The following is a 17,909-nucleotide window of genomic DNA, read 5'->3' as shown; positions in this document are numbered from 1 at the left end:
GCTTCCTTGGCTGAACTTTCCTCTCACTTTTGAAGAGGAAGTCTGTTGCTTGGTGCTTCGTGATCTGGATCCAAAGCTACTAAGTGACAGCAGAGATCCAGCTGCAGCTCCTACCAGTCCGTGCTGTCTGCCTGGAATCTGTTTAATTTCCAGCAGTGTGAAAGAGGGATTAAAAATGTATCACTTGTTATTGTACACAGGAATTTGCAGACCTCATGTCATTTTATCACATTATTCCAAACAGCTGAGCAGATACATTAGCATAAACTCTATTTTATTGTTTCTTCACAACGAGCAACCAGACTTGTTTTTTATACACTCTGTTTTAATGCTTTTCTGTGCAGATGATCCTGTTTCTCCATATACAAGCTGGTTATTGAATATTGTTGAAACCAAACAGCCACATCCCCTGCCCATGCCTTACAATGGAGGATGTTGGGCACCACTTGTGGACTACCTCCCAGAAACCATCACACCCCGGGGACCCCTTCACAGGTGAGCAGTTTCGCATTCTGACATTTCAGACAGTGAGATTCTTCCTCTTACTGGTGGACTCAACACCAGTCCAACTGTCCCACCACTCAGAACATCTGAAAATCCTATGTTCAATTTCTATTGATTTCCAGTGCTAAAACAAACATGCAATGAAGGCTTGCAGTTCTACCAGAAAGCCTGTTTGCAATGTAGGACATCACCTTTTGATAAGAATGACACTGAAGAAATTACTAAAACAGAAAAGAAAAAATTGTCTTTCCCAAGCCTTTGTGGCTGTTATTCATCGCACTTTTTCTTCCTTGATCTTCTCTTCTAACTAGGCTATGCATATCCTGAAGTTCCGCTTTTACATAATTTGTTTTGACAGTAACAGCATTCTTTTCAGTAATGGGTACTTACCTGCCTAATACTGTAACTGAAGTGCTTCAGCATCAATCATACTGAGAAAAAACACTGCAAATTTGAAAATGTAGAGACTGTTTATTTCTTCAGAAATAGCCACCATGTTACTGTTTTCCCATCTCCAAGAGGTTTCAGACTGACACTGTGATTTAATTTCCAGGTGCAATATTGCTGTCATCTTCATGACTGAGATGGTAGTGGATCACAGTGTGAGAGAAGACTGGGCTCTTCACCTCCCTTTATTGCTACATGCTCTCTTTTTAGGTAAGACCAACAGAACAAGAAATAAAGTATAAATGTACTCCTGTCCTTTTAGTATAGTTTTGCTGAAGCCATGGAGTTGTGTTGTTTCTTATATATTTTTAATTGTTTCCTAAAAAAAAAAAAAGTCTGAGGCAATTACAGTCTGTGAGTGTCTCAAACCTTTGAAGCTTTTGAATGTTTCAGCCAATTTCAGCCAAATTTGAGAGGTGGTCAGAAATTCGAAGGTGATTGACATCCTAAAATATCTCTGAAATAAAACAGATACCCCTGCTGTGAGAAAAGCAAGTGCAACTCAGCCTTCATGCAGTTCAGTTTGTGATGGGCAGCTGTGCAGTCAGCACGTGCCTGGAACACACACACTAGTGCTGTCTCTTGCCTTTGCAAAAATGTTGTGTAAGAGAGATGAGATTATTATGTGGCAGAGATAGTGAGGGTAGGACACAGATCACTGGAAAGTAAGCTTCATTAATTTAACTGTTAATGTCTTCCCTTATATACTTGAGCATAGAGGCACTGCTTTTTCCTCACTGCTGCATCTGTTTTTGACTGTAACACAAGTCAACTGGGGGGTGATACCTTCCTTGTCCTGCTACTTAACATTGTGGAAAGTCAGTGGCCCCGTTTTTTAGCACACAAGAGCATTTAGCATTATAAAGCCATTCACTAGCTTTCATATTTGTAACACAGCTAGACACTTGTGAAATAAATTAATTATAACTGGAGGTCACAGTCTACTTCTCATTCAGTCACCATAGTTACCAGCAAGTCTATTCACTGCAATCTGGGAAGCGTCTATTGTTCAGCAGGCAGAAAAGATTAAGTTGAAAGGTTACAGCACAGTGGTAGAACATACGTTGTATACTTCAGTATATAGTTGAAGAAGATACTTCATTCTCCTTTTTTGCTACTCTGTTACCAACTGTTCTGTTTGGAATTTTTTTATGAAATAGGGTTTTTTGAAAATGCATGCTCATCAAATACTCAAGTTTTGTATATTAATACATTGATTTCAACAAACTTCTAATGAAACACAAGAATAACAGCCAGAACCGTGTTGGATGGGGCTTCCAGGGTCAGTTTCAATGTGACATTTCACATGTATTCTTCACTTTAAAGATAAATCTATTTTGTGGCTGCCCACAACATTTTTAATTTTTTTTTTATATTGTTGTGAACATTCAAGTGTAAGAGGGAGCTGAAAGAACTGGATAAGTGTATGAATCAAATCAATAAGCATCAACTAATAAACAACATCTCTAGTATGACTTGTAACAAGTCTGAGAAAAAGGGTGCTTACAGTTAGCAATTCTCCCAAGTGAATAACTTAAGACAGGAGTAGTATGCAGCAGGGTGGCCACTTCAGTTAAGACGGCTTTCAGGAGCCATCAGAGAGACTAGTAAATATACATAAGCAGAAACAGAGTTAAGATTTTTGTAATCCATTATAAAAATATCTTTACTGATTTGTTCATGCAATAATGTTTCAACATTACATTATTTAATAAGAAATAAACAGAAAATTATTAATACTTGTTGACACAGTCCCTTGGCTAAGAACTCTCAGTTCTCAAATGAGAAATTAAAGCTAAATGTAACTGGTAACTAAATGTAACTGGTTTAGTGGTAACTAAAATGAGATCATAACCTCCAGGCTTCAACTTTCCTTTCTCTAGAGTTATGATGCCTCCTGTGGAAAAATTTTTCATATTTTATAGTAGACCTCTGTTGTGATGGCTTAAGGAAATTATGCTACACCTGTTGGACAAAGGTGATTGAAAATGAAGTATATCTGTCCTTGTCGAGGGTTAAGATTGCGGGGTGACAATCAAACCCTGGCAGATGTATTGTTAACCCCCTCTCCCCCCCACTTCCCCCTTTTTGCCCCTCCCTCTCCCCCCTTCCCACTCAGTACAGGCGATCGGGAGGAAAAGAAGGACAGAGAGAAGAGAGTTGGAAAAATTAAAGATGTTTTACTAATGCTACTAATAAGAATAGAGAAAATAATACAAAATATACAAAACCAATCTTGAAAGTCTCAGCAACTGCAGAGCCGGCCACCAAAGTCCAGGATTAGACTCTGCAGCCAATCGGAGCTGGATTCAGTCTCTCACTAGGCCTCAGTTCTCAGGGACAACCAGCGAGATCCTCTCCTAAGGTCGGCCATAAGCAGAAGGGAAAAAGGGAAGAGATCCTCGTGGTCTCCCACTTTTATATGAAGTATTCACATGAATGGAATGTTATACACAGTTGGTCAGTTTCTTAGTCACTTGTTTCCCGTCACCCCTCTCGCGAGATGTCCATCCGTGCTTATCAATATGTTTGCATTCCATTGCTAGGTTTACCAAAACATGTGTCTGGATCTCCAGGAAAATGCAGTTAATATGAAGGCTTTAGCTGACAGGCAAAATTCACTGAAAGAGAAACTTGTTTTTAACAAAACCAGGACAGTCCTGTTGGAGTGTGAGCAGGGAGATGCATCTGACTGAAAAAAGAAACTGGAAACTGGTATGGTGGCTAGCTGGAGAGACTCTATCTTTCCATTTATTGGAAGGAGTGAGAAAACACTGAAACAAAAGAATTTTGCCATGGATGTGTTTAATAGGCTATTGGATGGTTTGTAATACTGATAGTGGAGAGGCAGAATCTTGGTGTGAACCTGCTTTTCTATCTCAGCAGTGTACGAAAGTCACTACTGTCTAAAAACTCATTTGTAAACAGTGTGAAATGAGTTGGGCAGCTGGTCTTCTTTGCCATGGAAATGAGTCCACATCACAGGAAACTCAGGAACAAGTTAAAGACGGGCCCAGCACTGGACAAGCACAAAGACTGAACTGTCCTCCTCACTTCATAGTTAGCATATCTGTGTCAATACTTTGATACAGCTCTAGGGTTTAACAGGATTTCAGTTGCAAGTGCTGCCGACATAGAATTCATTTTCAACTGAAAGAACTCTTTATATCCTTTTCAATGTATGTTAGAACAGGGTAGGATGGGCTTGTTATCTCCAGGCAGGTAGAAGAAAACAGAGAAAGGAGAATAGAAGCAGAAACCTGAAGAAGCTGAAAAAGAGGTGTACAGGTTGGCCGTGGTCCTTTTGGAAGGGGCTATGGGCAGATGAATCAGACCAAAGATCACAGAACCTCCAAAGACCTGCCCATAGGAGCCAAAGACACATTGGCCAGTCTATAGTAGTACAAACAGCTTCTTTTTTGCAGGCCAGACAAGAACTCTGTGACTGGAGTATATTGGTAAACACCTGACTTGAAAGACCTGTAGGCTGGTGCCACTTAAAGAAGGAGCTGCTTCTTAAAGAGGAAATATCCTGAGAAGAGAGAAACTAAAGAACATTAAAAGTTTTCAGCACTGAAACTGCCCATCAGTAGAAAAAAGTGTTTGTAAATATCCTGGAAGATACTGAAAGAATCAAAAAGATATTACTACCACAGAGTGCAGTAGTGCAGTTTATTTTACAAACATCTGTTTCATTTATGTTTGTAATTTGCGATTTATTCAGGTTGTGTTAACATTTCACAAACAGCGGTAGTGCTAACCAGATCAGAGCCTTTCAGTGCTAGACCTTCAGTTTCAGTTCTGCACCCTGAGCTAGTGGCTAATTTCTCATGCTATTCACTGGTAGTGAAAGTTCCTTTTTAAGGGATTTTGTTTCTCAGTTCCTTTGGTAATAAATTAGTATCCACCTCTTACAGTTTGTACTCTTTGTAAAACTGATGTCTGTGCAAGAAAGCCAGATACCAAGGTAAGCAGCGTAATTACAACAACCACCACCAAGAATTTCTCATCTTTAGACATTTTCCAGCCTTGTCAAATTAACGCTGCAGTGAGACAGAATACATAAAGTTTCATTGCCATACATTGCTGTGTACCTCCTGTATGGGACCTCAGTCTAGAAATTAAATATACACATACATTTGAAGTGAAAACACTAGTAACTGTATCCAGTAATACTGTGTCTTTTGTTTGTTTGCGCTGTTGCCATGAGCTGCCTTGGAATTTTTGCTATTTCTGGAATGTGAACTCCTTTGTTATTACTTTGTATTCAGTGATTCCTGTAACCTTTTCTTTTAGGTCTTGACCATTACCGCCCCGAGGTCTTTGAACACAGTAAAAAGTTACTGCTTCACCTTTTGATTGCATTATCTTGCAATAGCAACTATCAAGCCATTGCATCGGTGCTTCTTCAGACGAGAGAGATGAATGAGACCAAGACTCTGACAGTACAACCAGCATACTTACCTGAGTATCTTTATACAGGTAATAAAGCACAAGAAAAAAAGAACATAGCATTATACCGTGTGGTTTTTGACAGCAGGATGTCAAGGTTACTTTCCTAAAATGTAACAGTTTTGATATATTAAAGTAGTAAAGTGGCAAATGTGAACAGTTCCCATTAATATTAATTCCATGTGAACTACCCTAGAGATGCACCCAAATTATTACTAGATAACTTTTCATGGTAGTGAGAAAGCTATCTGGCATGAGGCAAAATGCGTAATGTAGAATTTTAAACATTAATATGCATTTAGGAACTATCAGTTTAAAGGATAACCCAAACTAGAGCAGAAAGTACTTGATAATAGTTGCATTTCCATTTCTAATACCTATTTTTCCCCCCTTTGGAATAATGAGAATTCTGCTTAGAACAGTGAATTTGCCTGTCCTTACATCCTTTTTGTGCTTCCCCCTCAGGGAGCCAAGAATAGTTTAAATGAGGGCAATCACTCCTCAACCTTCAAAAGATATTAATAAGTAATTTCAACACAGGAAGAGCAGCAAGAATATGCAGCTCAGATTTTCCATTATTAAGATAAATTTCACATTATATACACCCTCTTTTATATCACAGATACACTTAATTTCTGTCCTGAAATCTGCTTCTGCATTAGGAGGCTTATTTCAGACCTCTGGTGAGATGAGTGTTCTCTTAACTTTTAGCAATTCACTTGTTCTTGAGGAGTTGGTTGGGAAGTTTGTAGAAAGCTGCTAGCTAGATTTGCAATTGTCATGTTATATTACTAAACTCAAGTTTACTGTTGAGATTTGAAGGAATCACAGAATCAGTGTGGAGTTACAGAGACAGGATGAGTTGTCTGGGAGAGGGTGAGGAACATGAGACATGAAAAGGAACAGTGAGAACATGAGACATGAAAAGGAAAGATTATCAGATTAGTGTTATTTCCATGGTTCTTTAGGAAAAGTAATAGATAGTTTTGCTTTATAAAGAATGTTACTTAAAAACTGATTATTATTTTTTATGAGAAACAAAACAATTATTTTAAAGTAATGAGAAGAAGGGATAGGTATTTCAGATTAATTAATTACTTAGTTTTGCCATTGGGGTTTCATTCTGAATAATGCCTGTGCAAAATTACCTCGCATGTGAATTTCCTCTGTTGTGTAGATCTCTTTTCCAATGGATGTCCATGAATTATTAAATACAGAATAAAGTTCTTACATTAAAATTATATTGTTGCTTCTCTGCTAAAGTTCATTCCCATGTCTGAAAAATATGATTGATACCCTGTGTATGGGCCTCTTAAGTCCAAGAAGTTATCAAAACTTTGTGTTTGGACTCTTTTTTGAGCAGCTAATATACAGAGTGAGAGTGTGGGCGAGTAGCTATTCCAAAGAATCCTAATTGAAAATACTTCAGCTCAGGTTTGTTCCGTATAATGTCAGGCAACTAAATTAGGAGTCTCCTGACCTGCAATGGATTTTGCCAGCAGAGAGGCCCCTCCTGCTCCCAGTCTTCTCACAAGGCCAGTTTTTGTGCTGTAAGATACAGCCTAGGATGACTGGCAGTCTAACCTTTAGAAAACAGGTCTTAGTTTCTAATTGCAACTCTGTAGTTGTGTGGCAAACTTTTGATCTAGCAGAACTCTTACTCAGATGTTTAATTTTAATGCTGAAAGCATTTAGGATGAGTAGTCTAGTGTTTACAGTTCCTAAAGGTGTTGAACTGAAGCCTTAAACATTTGTGTCTTGCTTTCCATTACATTTGTAAAATTAGGACAACATCATTGTTCTAAAAATTCCACCCTGCAGAGGTTTTTTCCCCATCAGACTAGCCCAGAGAAGCAAGCAGAACTTTGCATCCACATAGCCAGCTTCAGAATTCACTTTACAAGTAGTCATACTTCTGAATGTAAAATGCCCTGAAACATTTGGTTTTCAGGAACTGTAGCCCTCTCAAAGTAAAAGCAAATATCTCTACTTCAATATTTTTCATTTTATATTGGAATCTGCATGTTCAGAAACACAGTACCATGGTTACTCCCATTGGCATTTGAAGGTGGTTGTGTTCTGCAGGTTCTTCCCCTTTTTCCCGGCAGAAGGTTTCTGCTGCTGACTCTGAAAAGAGCTGCTTTGGGATACTTTTGTCCGTAATGCTGGCGTGATGGTGCATTCTGACTTTATCTCCTCCCTTTCTGCTGGCAGGTGGCTTTGACTTTCTGCGGGAATACCAGTCGTCTCCGGTGCCAGACTCCGGCCTGAGCTCCAGCTCCACCTCCTCCAGTATCAGCCTGGGAGGCAGCAGTGGGAATCTCCCACAGATTACACAAGAGGTCGAGGACATGGACACTGCTGCTGAAACAGATGAGAAAGCAAACAAATTAATTGAGTTTCTGACAACCAGGTAACGGAGATAAGCAGAGGTTATGTTCATACTCAAAACACATATTTTCTATGTCTTCTCTACAATTATCTGTAGCAACTTAAAAGACTCAAAGGAGAATGACTGAGCTTTCATAGTAATTACAGAGTCCCATTCGTCTTTTATTGATACCTGCAGAAGTAGGTAGGTGCTTAAAAGCATCACAGAGTCAGGAATAACAGAAGAAAATCTTGCCTGACAGGAAAAAAATGTTTAGTTGTTGGATAGTACTATGATCAACAAGGAACTAATGGAAGAATACAATTATTATAAAATTAGATAGGAAGTATACAGGGCATGGTAGAAGGTCGTTGTGAAACTAATAGTAACTACCGACTACAGCTAGCAGATCCTAGGTGCAATGTTAATCTAAAACAACAGTGATTTGTTTGTGCTGCTCTCTAAATAGTACAAATTACATTTTAAAAGAGAGTTTTTGTAAAATACAGCGTAGGAATATTTATTTACTTGTATTTTGCTCATAAAATTCTGTTTAGTTGCATGTCTTCCAGGCTGTGGCCCTGGAAATATCTAATTGCCTTACAGTATAGATGTTTTAACTGATAACACTTATTTCAGATAACTCAAAAAAATTTGCACTTTGTTATGTATTTCTTTAAGGGCATTTGGTCCGCTTTGGTGCCACGAAGATATCACACCCAAAAATCAGAACACCAAGAGTGCTGAACAGCTTACGAATTTTCTGCGTCACGTCGTATCTGTATTTAAAGACTCCAAGTCAGGTAGTAAATTTTTTTCATTTCATAACTGAACAAATATTCCCTCGAGGTCACACTGAATGTTTATCCTGTGATTTAGTAGATCTGCTTAGGCAGAAGCATGACATATTATATGTTTTAACAAGGATGTATGATACGAAACAATTGCTTTAAAAAGTCATGTTAGATTGGACTGTGGCTGGATGTTAAATCAAACATTTCTTTAAAGCAGTAGGTAGAAAGCCATGTTCTGTTAGTAAAATACACCACAGTTACTAAGTAAATGTGCTTCATTAAATTTTTTCTGGCAATTAAATTTTAGTGTTAATTTATTATGTTTCTAGAGCTTAGGAAATGTTCTGATTGTATTTTGAAAACCAACACAGTCACTAACTAACTGTCTCCAAGATCAAAGCAGAGTGCAGCATCAGTATTTATATTTAAGATCTTATCCAAATCCTACTGAAGCTAATAGAAAGACTCCTCATTCAGCTGGGCTGTAGGTTTGGGAGCATTCAGAAGTTACTGTATTGCTGCCAGCAAGAACAGTGGATGGCTTGAAAGTTTGTCCAGGAATTGTGAAAAAAATTAAATCAGATGAAGAATTTCATGGTTTTGTTGACAAACATTTGCAGACTCAGAATATTTGTTTTGCAGTTTATTTTCTTACATTCTGTGTGAAATAAATGTAAACAGTGGGAAATTCTCCCTACCAAGACATTTCTGCATCTCCAGTTCTCACAGGGTTTGCAGGATACACTGCAGTGCATTATCCTCCCCACAGTGTTGGTTCAGCCTGTTTATGACCCACAGGAAAGTCAGACATTTAAAAAAAAATATGACATACTATTCTTTTGCTTAGGATTTCATTTGGAGCAGCATCTGAGTGAAGTTGCTCTACAAACAGCTCTCTCAAGCTCTTCAAGACATTATGCAGGTCGCTCTTTCCAGATCTTCAGGGCCCTAAAGCAGCCCCTTTCAGCACATGCGTTGTCTGACCTCCTGTCCAGATTGGTGGAAGTTATTGGAGAGCATGGAGATGAGATTCAGGTATGCATGTGTACTTGTATGTAATGCTTCTTAGTACTGTTCATTTAATATATACCTAATTTAAAATTATCGTTTTAACAAGGTGTTCTGGAGTCAAGTGATGCGAAGTAGAATGTGGCCTTCAAAAAGGTTAACTCTGAGTTTACTGGATCCATAGGTACCCGATCAAAGCCTTCATCAGGTTGTTGCAGTCTTATCTAGCTCTAAAGAGAACAAGTAGAAAACATCTGGTAAATGTATTTCAAAACAAAATCTTCGTGATGACCATTTTTTCCCTTTTCACATCTTTAATTTGTGTTTAAGGAACCCATCGTCCTATCTGCTGAAGTAATCTGATAATGTGAAGTAGACAACACCTCATTTCTCAAATGTTAACATATTTTGGAATAAAGAAATCCACACTATCCATAACAATACAAAAATTACACTGACCTAATTTGATCCAATCTTCTCTTAGTGAACTATGATGTTCACTTGATTTAGCTAAACAGACTGTTCTCTCCTGAAATTTTACAGTCAGAGACTATTTCTTGCAAGAGTCAAGACTTAATAAAGAGAAGTACTAGCTCTTAATAACAAATACACTGACATCACCTCCATATTTTACTTAGGTAATGAAATCGCCACAAGATGACAGTAATATTCTGTCACAACTGCTTGTGCAGAATTTAAATCAGTGACCTGTAAGTCAGAGGTTCTGTCTGCCATTGCCAGTCCCCTGGTGAGATATCTGCCCTTGCATGCCTTCATAGATCATTCAGAGGCAGAAAGTAAAACACATTTGTAGTGGCATTTTGATATTCAGGGCAGTGGCATTCTTTTTTTCAGGAGAAATGATAGATTTTCAGTAAGTGACTGTTCTTTTTATGAACTGAAGATTTTTAAATGTTCACTATTTTGAATGTCTTTGTTGAAATGGTTATCCTCGTGCATTGGTAGGGGTATGTGATGGAGGCACTACTTACTTTGGAAGCTGCTGTGGATAATCTGTCTGACTGTTTGAAGAACAGTGATCTTTTGACAGTGTTATCACGGTAAGAGCCTGTTCTTCTTTGTCTTTTATTTTTTTAGTGTCTCATGATATTCAGTGTGCCGTTCTGCAATCTGACAGCATAAAATTATTTCAGTAAGACTAAGCTCATCTGTAACCTTCAGAGAACTAGACTAAGAGCACGTCTCAGCCAAATTTTGCAGTAGTTGAAATAGTCTTGATAGAACTAATGGAACTTTACAATGCATTGTAAATTCTGCCTTGCTGCCACATGGCTATAGCTTACTTTAATATCCTTTAAAAATATTGCATTTTTTTCACCTTTCTACTGTATACTTGAAAACATATCTGGGAAGAAACATTTTTTTTTTTAATATTCATTTCATAAAACCTGTCATTCTTAGATGAAGTATTCCCCAAAAAGTAAATGATCATGATTTGTTCTCCTTAACAAAACTAGGGAGAATTTTTTCCCATGTGAACATAACCCATGGATTTTGCCAGATGTGTAGACCCTCTTTATGAAACCTTTGGCCTTAAAGTAGACCCTTGTGCGTGGAGAGAAATTGCAGACTCCTTCTATAACACAGCTGTTGACAGTACTGAGGGAGATTAATGTCTGTCTGGCTCCTAATAGCAACAACAGACTAGGGAATGTGTTTGAAAAATATCCATAAGTTACCGTGCTTTACATTCAGAACAAAAATACGAGGTTATAATTCCTGAAGCGAGGAGGCAGGGTGCAATGTATTATACTGCAATGGCAGAAGACAAGTATTGCCTTGTGGCAGAGTAGAGGTGGAGAAATACGGCTTCTGCTGTCTAAACTAAGAGCTATTTATCTTTCTTTAGTGCACATTTCAGGAAACAGCAAGATGGAGCTGAAAATAAGAAATACTCAGAAAGCAGAGGGATGCAATATTGCAATATTCTTTACCCTGACTCTATTGATTCCATAAGATCCTCTTCAAATATTATAGTATATGAGCTGGGGATGAGACCAGGGAGTCAGGAATTAGCTTTTCTCCAGAACAAACTTCCCTTACATGTATCAACAGAGCATGTTCACCTGTACAGATAATTGATAGGGATTGTCTGGATGATCAAATGATAATCCATGAGGAGGCTCCTGTCACTGAAATTGAAAGTCCTCTACTTTCTGTAAACCATCTTGAAGAGATCTTGGGATGCAGGCAAGGCAGGATGCAATGACAACAAGGTTTCTGAAGGACCTGTACTGGCAAGGACTTAGGCAGCCACATGACAGATTTCTTGAGGATAATGTGGCATATTTGTGGTTCTGTTTAAGACACGCTGTTTTTCCTGCCCACAGTTCTACCATTAGCCAGTAAGCCATTGTGTATTTGCATGCCAGCTGTGCCAAGTTCAGGGTTTGCTTCACTGATGAAGGCATCCTAAAGACCAAACTTGTGTGCAGTTCCACCACTGCTCTGTTATATGGGCATTTCCACAAGTCACTTCACAGTTCTGTATCTCCTGTCCCCACATTGTTCTCACCTCTCTAGACTGTAGGTGATCCTGCTCTGGTTTGGTGCAGTGCCACATGAACATCACTTCAGTCATGTCTGTGGTGACTTCTGGGAAAAAAAAAAGACGACAGGCTGCAATAGGCAGTGTGGTGTGTTACTTTTCCTATTTAAATATTTAGTTACAGTTTGATTAATACTTAACTTGCATCCAATATGTACATGTTTCAAGCTATGCATTCACACACTGCAATGTATGTTATATATTTTGGGTTCAGTTCATCTTCGCCGGATTTAACATCGAGCACCAAACTGACTGCAAACCGGAAGAGCACAGGACAGCTGAACGTGAACCCAGCAAGTGGTAACACAGCCACTGCTGAACGAAGCCGGCATCAGAGGAGCTTCTCTGTACCCAAAAAGTTTGGAGATGTGGACAAGTCCTCGGACCCACCACGCAGTGCCACACTAGACAGAATTCAGGCGTGCACCCAGCAAGGGCTGTCCTCTAAAACCAGGAGTTCATCGTCTCTAAAGGACAGTCTCACTGACCCATCCCATATCAACAATCCAACCAACCTACTGGCCACCATCTTCTGGGTTGCTGTGGCTTTGATGGAATCAGATTTTGAGTTTGAGTATCTAATGGCTTTACGGTTACTGAATAAACTTCTGGCTCATTTGCCACTAGATAAAGCTGAAAACCGGGAGAAGTTGGAGAAGCTGCAAGGGCAGCTGAAGTGGGCAGACTTCTCAGGGCTTCAGCAGCTGCTCCTGAAAGGATTCACCTCCCTGACTACCACTGATCTCACACTACAGCTCTTTAGTTTGCTGACACCAGTGTCTCGAATATCCATGGTGGATTCCTCTCAAGCTATAGGTAAAACCAATATGCTTTCCTCTCTTACAGTTTGTTTCTTTGTCATTTGATTAAGCTATCCACACAAAACAAAAATGGTGTTTTTTCTTTCTCTTCTAATAAGGAACTTTTGCTTTGAGTTGGGCCAGCTTTTTGGAAATTGCATAGCAATTTAACATGTTTCTGAAAAGTGAATCTATTGTACAAGAAGATTTTGAGGAAGAGTGGTCATGTATTATTTCACATTTCATTTCTAGTGCTTAGCAGTGTATAAAATTTCTAAATGCTCACAAAATATACATAAGAAAATACTGTCAGTTTTTCTAGAACCTATTTTGGCCAGGTTTTCCATTGAATAATTTTCAAAATATTGCAAAATATTTTATTTTAAATTAGTGCTTCGGGAGTTTTCTCCTAGAAATAGAAATACTGAAAACTCGTATACACTGTTTTAGATAAACTGCAATAGCACGTTAGTGAGCGAGGAGAGAGTCTTGGGTTATAAGAAAATAAGGTAACATTTTGAAATTCCCAATTATTGAGTTGAGGTTGTGACCACTTCTTAATTTTATTTCTCAAAGAGAGTTTCTGTATTGTTCCAGATATTTATTCCTCTGTTTCTCAGAAACCCAGATATTAAGACAACAGTGCAGGCTTTACAACTAATTCACAACAAGCTTAGACACTGAGTAAGGGGATGAATGCCACGAGCAGCCTGCCCATCTCTAAGCACCTATGTGGTGCCTGTACTGGGCAGATCACGCATGGGCTGTAACAGTAACATCTGGAGGTGTCTTCCCCGGGTATAGAGGAAGCCAAGGGAAATTACACCCCTAACTTAGGCAGCTTGTTTAATTGTGTAGAGCAAGAGGGAACGAATGGTTAGGAAGATATTTTCATAGGTCAGATTCTTTCTTTACAAAAAGCAGATTGTGTCCACATACAATTTCTTGACGTCTGAGCTCCCACCTGGACGGGAGCAGCTTTTGTTCCATCTCCCTGTGATAGTCAATGCCTGTAGTTTATCAGCTGCCTCGAGCTGTGAGTTGGTGCAGAAGAGCTGGATCCCAGCTCCAGACAGAGCCCTTATGCTCATGACAGCAGCTGGTGCTTGGCACTAGAGCCTTCTCCTGGCTTCAGAAACACCCATTTGAGTAGTCTCATCTGACCAGTTCTATCAGAATTTTATTTCATTATTATTATTAACTTAAACAGTATAAAACAATGGAAGCTGTGCCTGGTAACCTGACCAAAACAGTTGTTCTTTCATCAATACTCTGAATTTCTTTTTGTGTTTTAGTAGCAGTAACAAAAATGCCACCAGTTAAGACTGTTGATAAGCTACTAAAGTGGAAAAGATAAACATACTCTCTAACAGGAATGAAATATATACTTCTGTGAGATGTTTTATCCTGTAAATGCCTGTTCATATGGCACTGTTTGCAGAAAAAGGTTCATGCTGTGTAACAGTATTGTTGCCTAAATGATACACTGCATTTTCAAATGAAGGCCCTTTAAGACAAATGTGGCATGACCAGTGGCCTGAACGACTTGACAGAGTCTGTGTGAGTTTATGGCTAATGTGAAATTGAAACTGTGCCCTCCCGTGAAACACCAACTTGAAGGCCATTGTGGCTCTTGCTGTCCAAAATACACATTTTGTTTTGTGTTTTCCTGTTCTAGGATTCCCACTGAATGTTTTATGTCTCCTGCCCCATTTAATTCAGCATTTCGACAGCCCGAATCAGTTCTGTAAAGATATAGCCGAAAGGATTGCTCAGGTACCAAAGTTATTTACTGTTTTGTACATGCTCAAACCCTGTAAATGCATTGCCTTGTTCTTAATATGTTTTGATATTTATATTTAATTAGGTTTGTTTGGAGGAGAAGAACCCCAAGCTATCCAATCTTGCACATGTCATGACCCTTTATAAAACACACAGCTATACAAGGGACTGTGCTACCTGGGTAAATGTGGTTTGCCGTTACCTTCATGAAGCATTTGCTGATATTACTTTGAGTATGGTTACTTATTTGGCTGAGGTAAGTTTTCAGAAACTTTTTACTGTTTTAACTCTTCTGTTGCCTAACGACCCGAAGAGCTGAAGTCTGCCTGCAGATTACTAGGGGCTTTCTGTAGCTGTTATTTACAATTAAGAGTAAAAAGCAGAAATTAGGAGAAAGGGAATCGCTGTAAGAAATCAATATTTAACACTGAAACAAAACCAGCAGAGGTCTACAGGGCTGATACATCTTAAAGCAGCTTCTCTCATCAGTCAGTGCAATTTTTCACGATGAAAGAGAAAGTGGAGAACATTTATCTAGGTGCCACTGAGGAAAATGAGGGGTTTAGGTACATAAATAAGATGTCATCTGCAATATAAGGATCTGGTTGTCGATAGAAATTTGTATGCATTCCTCTAACAGTGAATGGGATCATCTTGCTGCCCAGATTTTCCTCTGCACTCATTGCTTACTCCTAACATTTCTCACCAATGGACTACTGAGTTGTTGCAGTGTTGTTACTGAGGATCCAAGGTTCAGTTCCTTTCTTCAGCTTAGGCCATTTGATCTTCTGCCTCCTGTGTCACATCAGTATCAAGACAGCATTTTCTTGTAGAGTTCTCAGATTCCTCTGCTGCAGTGAGATGCTTTCAGCCTCCTCTCTCATCCAGGGAGAAGGCAGTTCTGTATTCGTGATGCAAATTCACTAACTTCTGTAGAGCAGCTCTGCTTTTTAGAGTGGATTCATTCTCTCCTCTGATAAAGGATCTTCAGAAACTCCACAGGCATCTCTGATACTGGTTATCCACAGATTTTCACGAGCCTACGTGGCCAGGCTGTGCTCCCACACTCCCTCAGACTTGGCCCTGCTACCTCAGGCTGCATTTCCTCACCTTGCACATGGAGGCTCTGCATGAACAATCATATCGGATCTCCACTGACGGAGAAAGCCATGACTCCCCTGTAGCAGACTGAAACAGGACCTTGAAGTTTTTCACTCTCTTTGCAAACTCAAAGACTCTGAAGAACTATTAGCTCTTTGAACAAAACAACTCTGAATCTTCCAGAGTCAAGTATCTCCTTTATAGCAGAAACCTGTACTCCTGATAAACAAATCCTGTAAAGACTGAGGTTTAAACTCTTTCTTCTTTGCTCTCCCAGCCTTGGAAAAGTGTTTTCCCCTCTGTTTTCCCCTCAGTGCTCTACATACAGTTACTAGTGCTGCAGCACCTCCACAAAGGCCATTGCACATGATCACACTCACCTCAAAACAGGCTTAGACGTGCATATGGAGACTTTTTTTGCACTTTCCCCTTGCTGTCAATTGGCACCACACTACTATATTAACAGCAAGTCAGGCAAGTTTTTGACCATAATTAAGGTACATTCCTGAGATAGCACCATCATTGCAGGATGACAGACTAGTGAGCATGACTTCCTTTCTCTGTATTTACATTGACTGCAGTTCTGTTGAGTCACGTCTAGGGAATATTTGTATGGGCATAGGGTAGCAGGCAGTCTGGAAGAGGATCAAGAGACAAGAAGCCATCTTATTAGGCCTGCTGTGGCCATGAAAAAGTTTCTTCCTGCATTCAGAGTATGTTTCCCCTTTTCTTTTTAGTTAATCCCCAGACCAGGATAAACAATGCATTCCTCTCTCCTATAAATTGACTGTGGGATATACCGTCAATAGGTAAAGCCAAATGTGTTAAGAGCCCCACTGGGCAATCTGCAGTTGAAAGTTGGTGACAGAGCGAGCTTTAACAATCCTGGCTCAGTCTCTGGTGCTTGGGCCTGGGGGAAATTGTGAGACATGCAGCACTTAAGAATAACAAAGGAAAGCTGTGTTGCAACAGTGAACTCTCCACTCATGCAGGTATACCTTCAGAACGGGACTTTACCACAAGTTAGTAAGACTATGATAACAAATGCTCTTAGCAGAAGGTAAAAGCTTCAATTATTGCCATTCGGACAAAAATTTGCATTTAACCTGTGTGATGGCAGCTAATTGCTTGCCTGCTAGGGGTATGATTGTGGCAAAAAAATAAGACATTTCAGCTGTGTTCTTATCTAAACCTTATAGTGACAAGCAGTGCTTCTTACTCAGTTGTACATATTACAAATCCATCCATAAAAAATGACCATATCTTCTAGAAGGGTATCTCAGTCTACAGATGAGGAAAAATCACTGTTTAATAGTGCGGTAGAACTTTGAACCTCCGCTACTAAAATCAGCGTACAAACACATTGCTGAAAGCTTACTTTGATTTTATGTTCGATTTTTGCTTATTAATTTTTTAAAAACAGCCTTGTACCATGAGAGCACAATCATTCTAGAAGCATATCTGAATTGACATGGGTCACATGCTAAACTAGTGATTCATTAAGTGCAGGGTCATGCTTGGACTTAAATAGCTAATCCTATTAATACAGAAGAAGTGACAAGAAAACGTATAGTGCATAGTAATGTGCTCATGGTGGATGTTTCCTCCACCTCCCTGTTAGATAGAGGATTGCTTGTGTGAGAAGCATGAGCATTCATAACCTGTTCAAAACCAAGGAATCACTAGAGATTAAAACATCTGTGTTGCAAGGGGAAGCATGTCCTAGATCAGGCACTGTCCCTATCAGGCATGGCTTGTGAAATGCCTTCTTTATTTCCTCAGCTGACACAGAACACATTTGTTTGGCTGACTAACATACTCTAAGAACTGATTATCTCTTCTCACCTGCTGCCAGATTTGGAGGGGCAAAGGGAACTGTGTCTTGCGGTAGCCCCTCAGCAGCTGCAGCAGCCAGCCCAGGCAGCCTGGGAGGAGCAGCCTCTGCTCTCCTGCTGCTTCTGGGTTAGGTGCTGCTTCAGGAAAGGGACACGTTGTTAACCAAGTGTGGATCCCTAAACCCAGGTAAGACCCAGATAGTTACTACACAATAACAAGAGAGGAATCCACAGTTCTTCAAAACA

At 39.4% G+C, this 17,909-nt stretch overlaps 1 protein-coding gene across 8 annotated transcripts in view; it reads left to right on the top strand.

The window, feature by feature from the left end:
• Positions 1-17,909, top strand: part of FRY (FRY microtubule binding protein) — a 233,346-nt gene that overhangs the window by 178,778 nt on the left and 36,659 nt on the right. For all 8 annotated transcript variants that reach the window (XM_082054462.1, XM_082054461.1, XM_082054463.1 and 5 more), the window contains 10 exons: positions 345-495; positions 1,058-1,161; positions 5,248-5,433; positions 7,618-7,816; positions 8,456-8,577; positions 9,416-9,603; positions 10,543-10,637; positions 12,360-12,961; positions 14,624-14,721; positions 14,813-14,983. In XM_082054462.1, coding sequence (XP_081910588.1) covers positions 345-495; positions 1,058-1,161; positions 5,248-5,433; positions 7,618-7,816; positions 8,456-8,577; positions 9,416-9,603; positions 10,543-10,637; positions 12,360-12,961; positions 14,624-14,721; positions 14,813-14,983 — 1,916 coding nt within the window. The remainder of the gene's footprint in view (positions 1-344; positions 496-1,057; positions 1,162-5,247; positions 5,434-7,617; positions 7,817-8,455; positions 8,578-9,415; positions 9,604-10,542; positions 10,638-12,359; positions 12,962-14,623; positions 14,722-14,812; positions 14,984-17,909) is intronic.

Source organism: Streptopelia decaocto (assembly GCF_964273445.1).
Source record: "Streptopelia decaocto genome assembly, chromosome: 1".
NCBI lineage: Eukaryota > Metazoa > Chordata > Aves > Columbiformes > Columbidae > Streptopelia > Streptopelia decaocto.
This window is presented reverse-complemented; position numbering and strand designations above follow the sequence as displayed.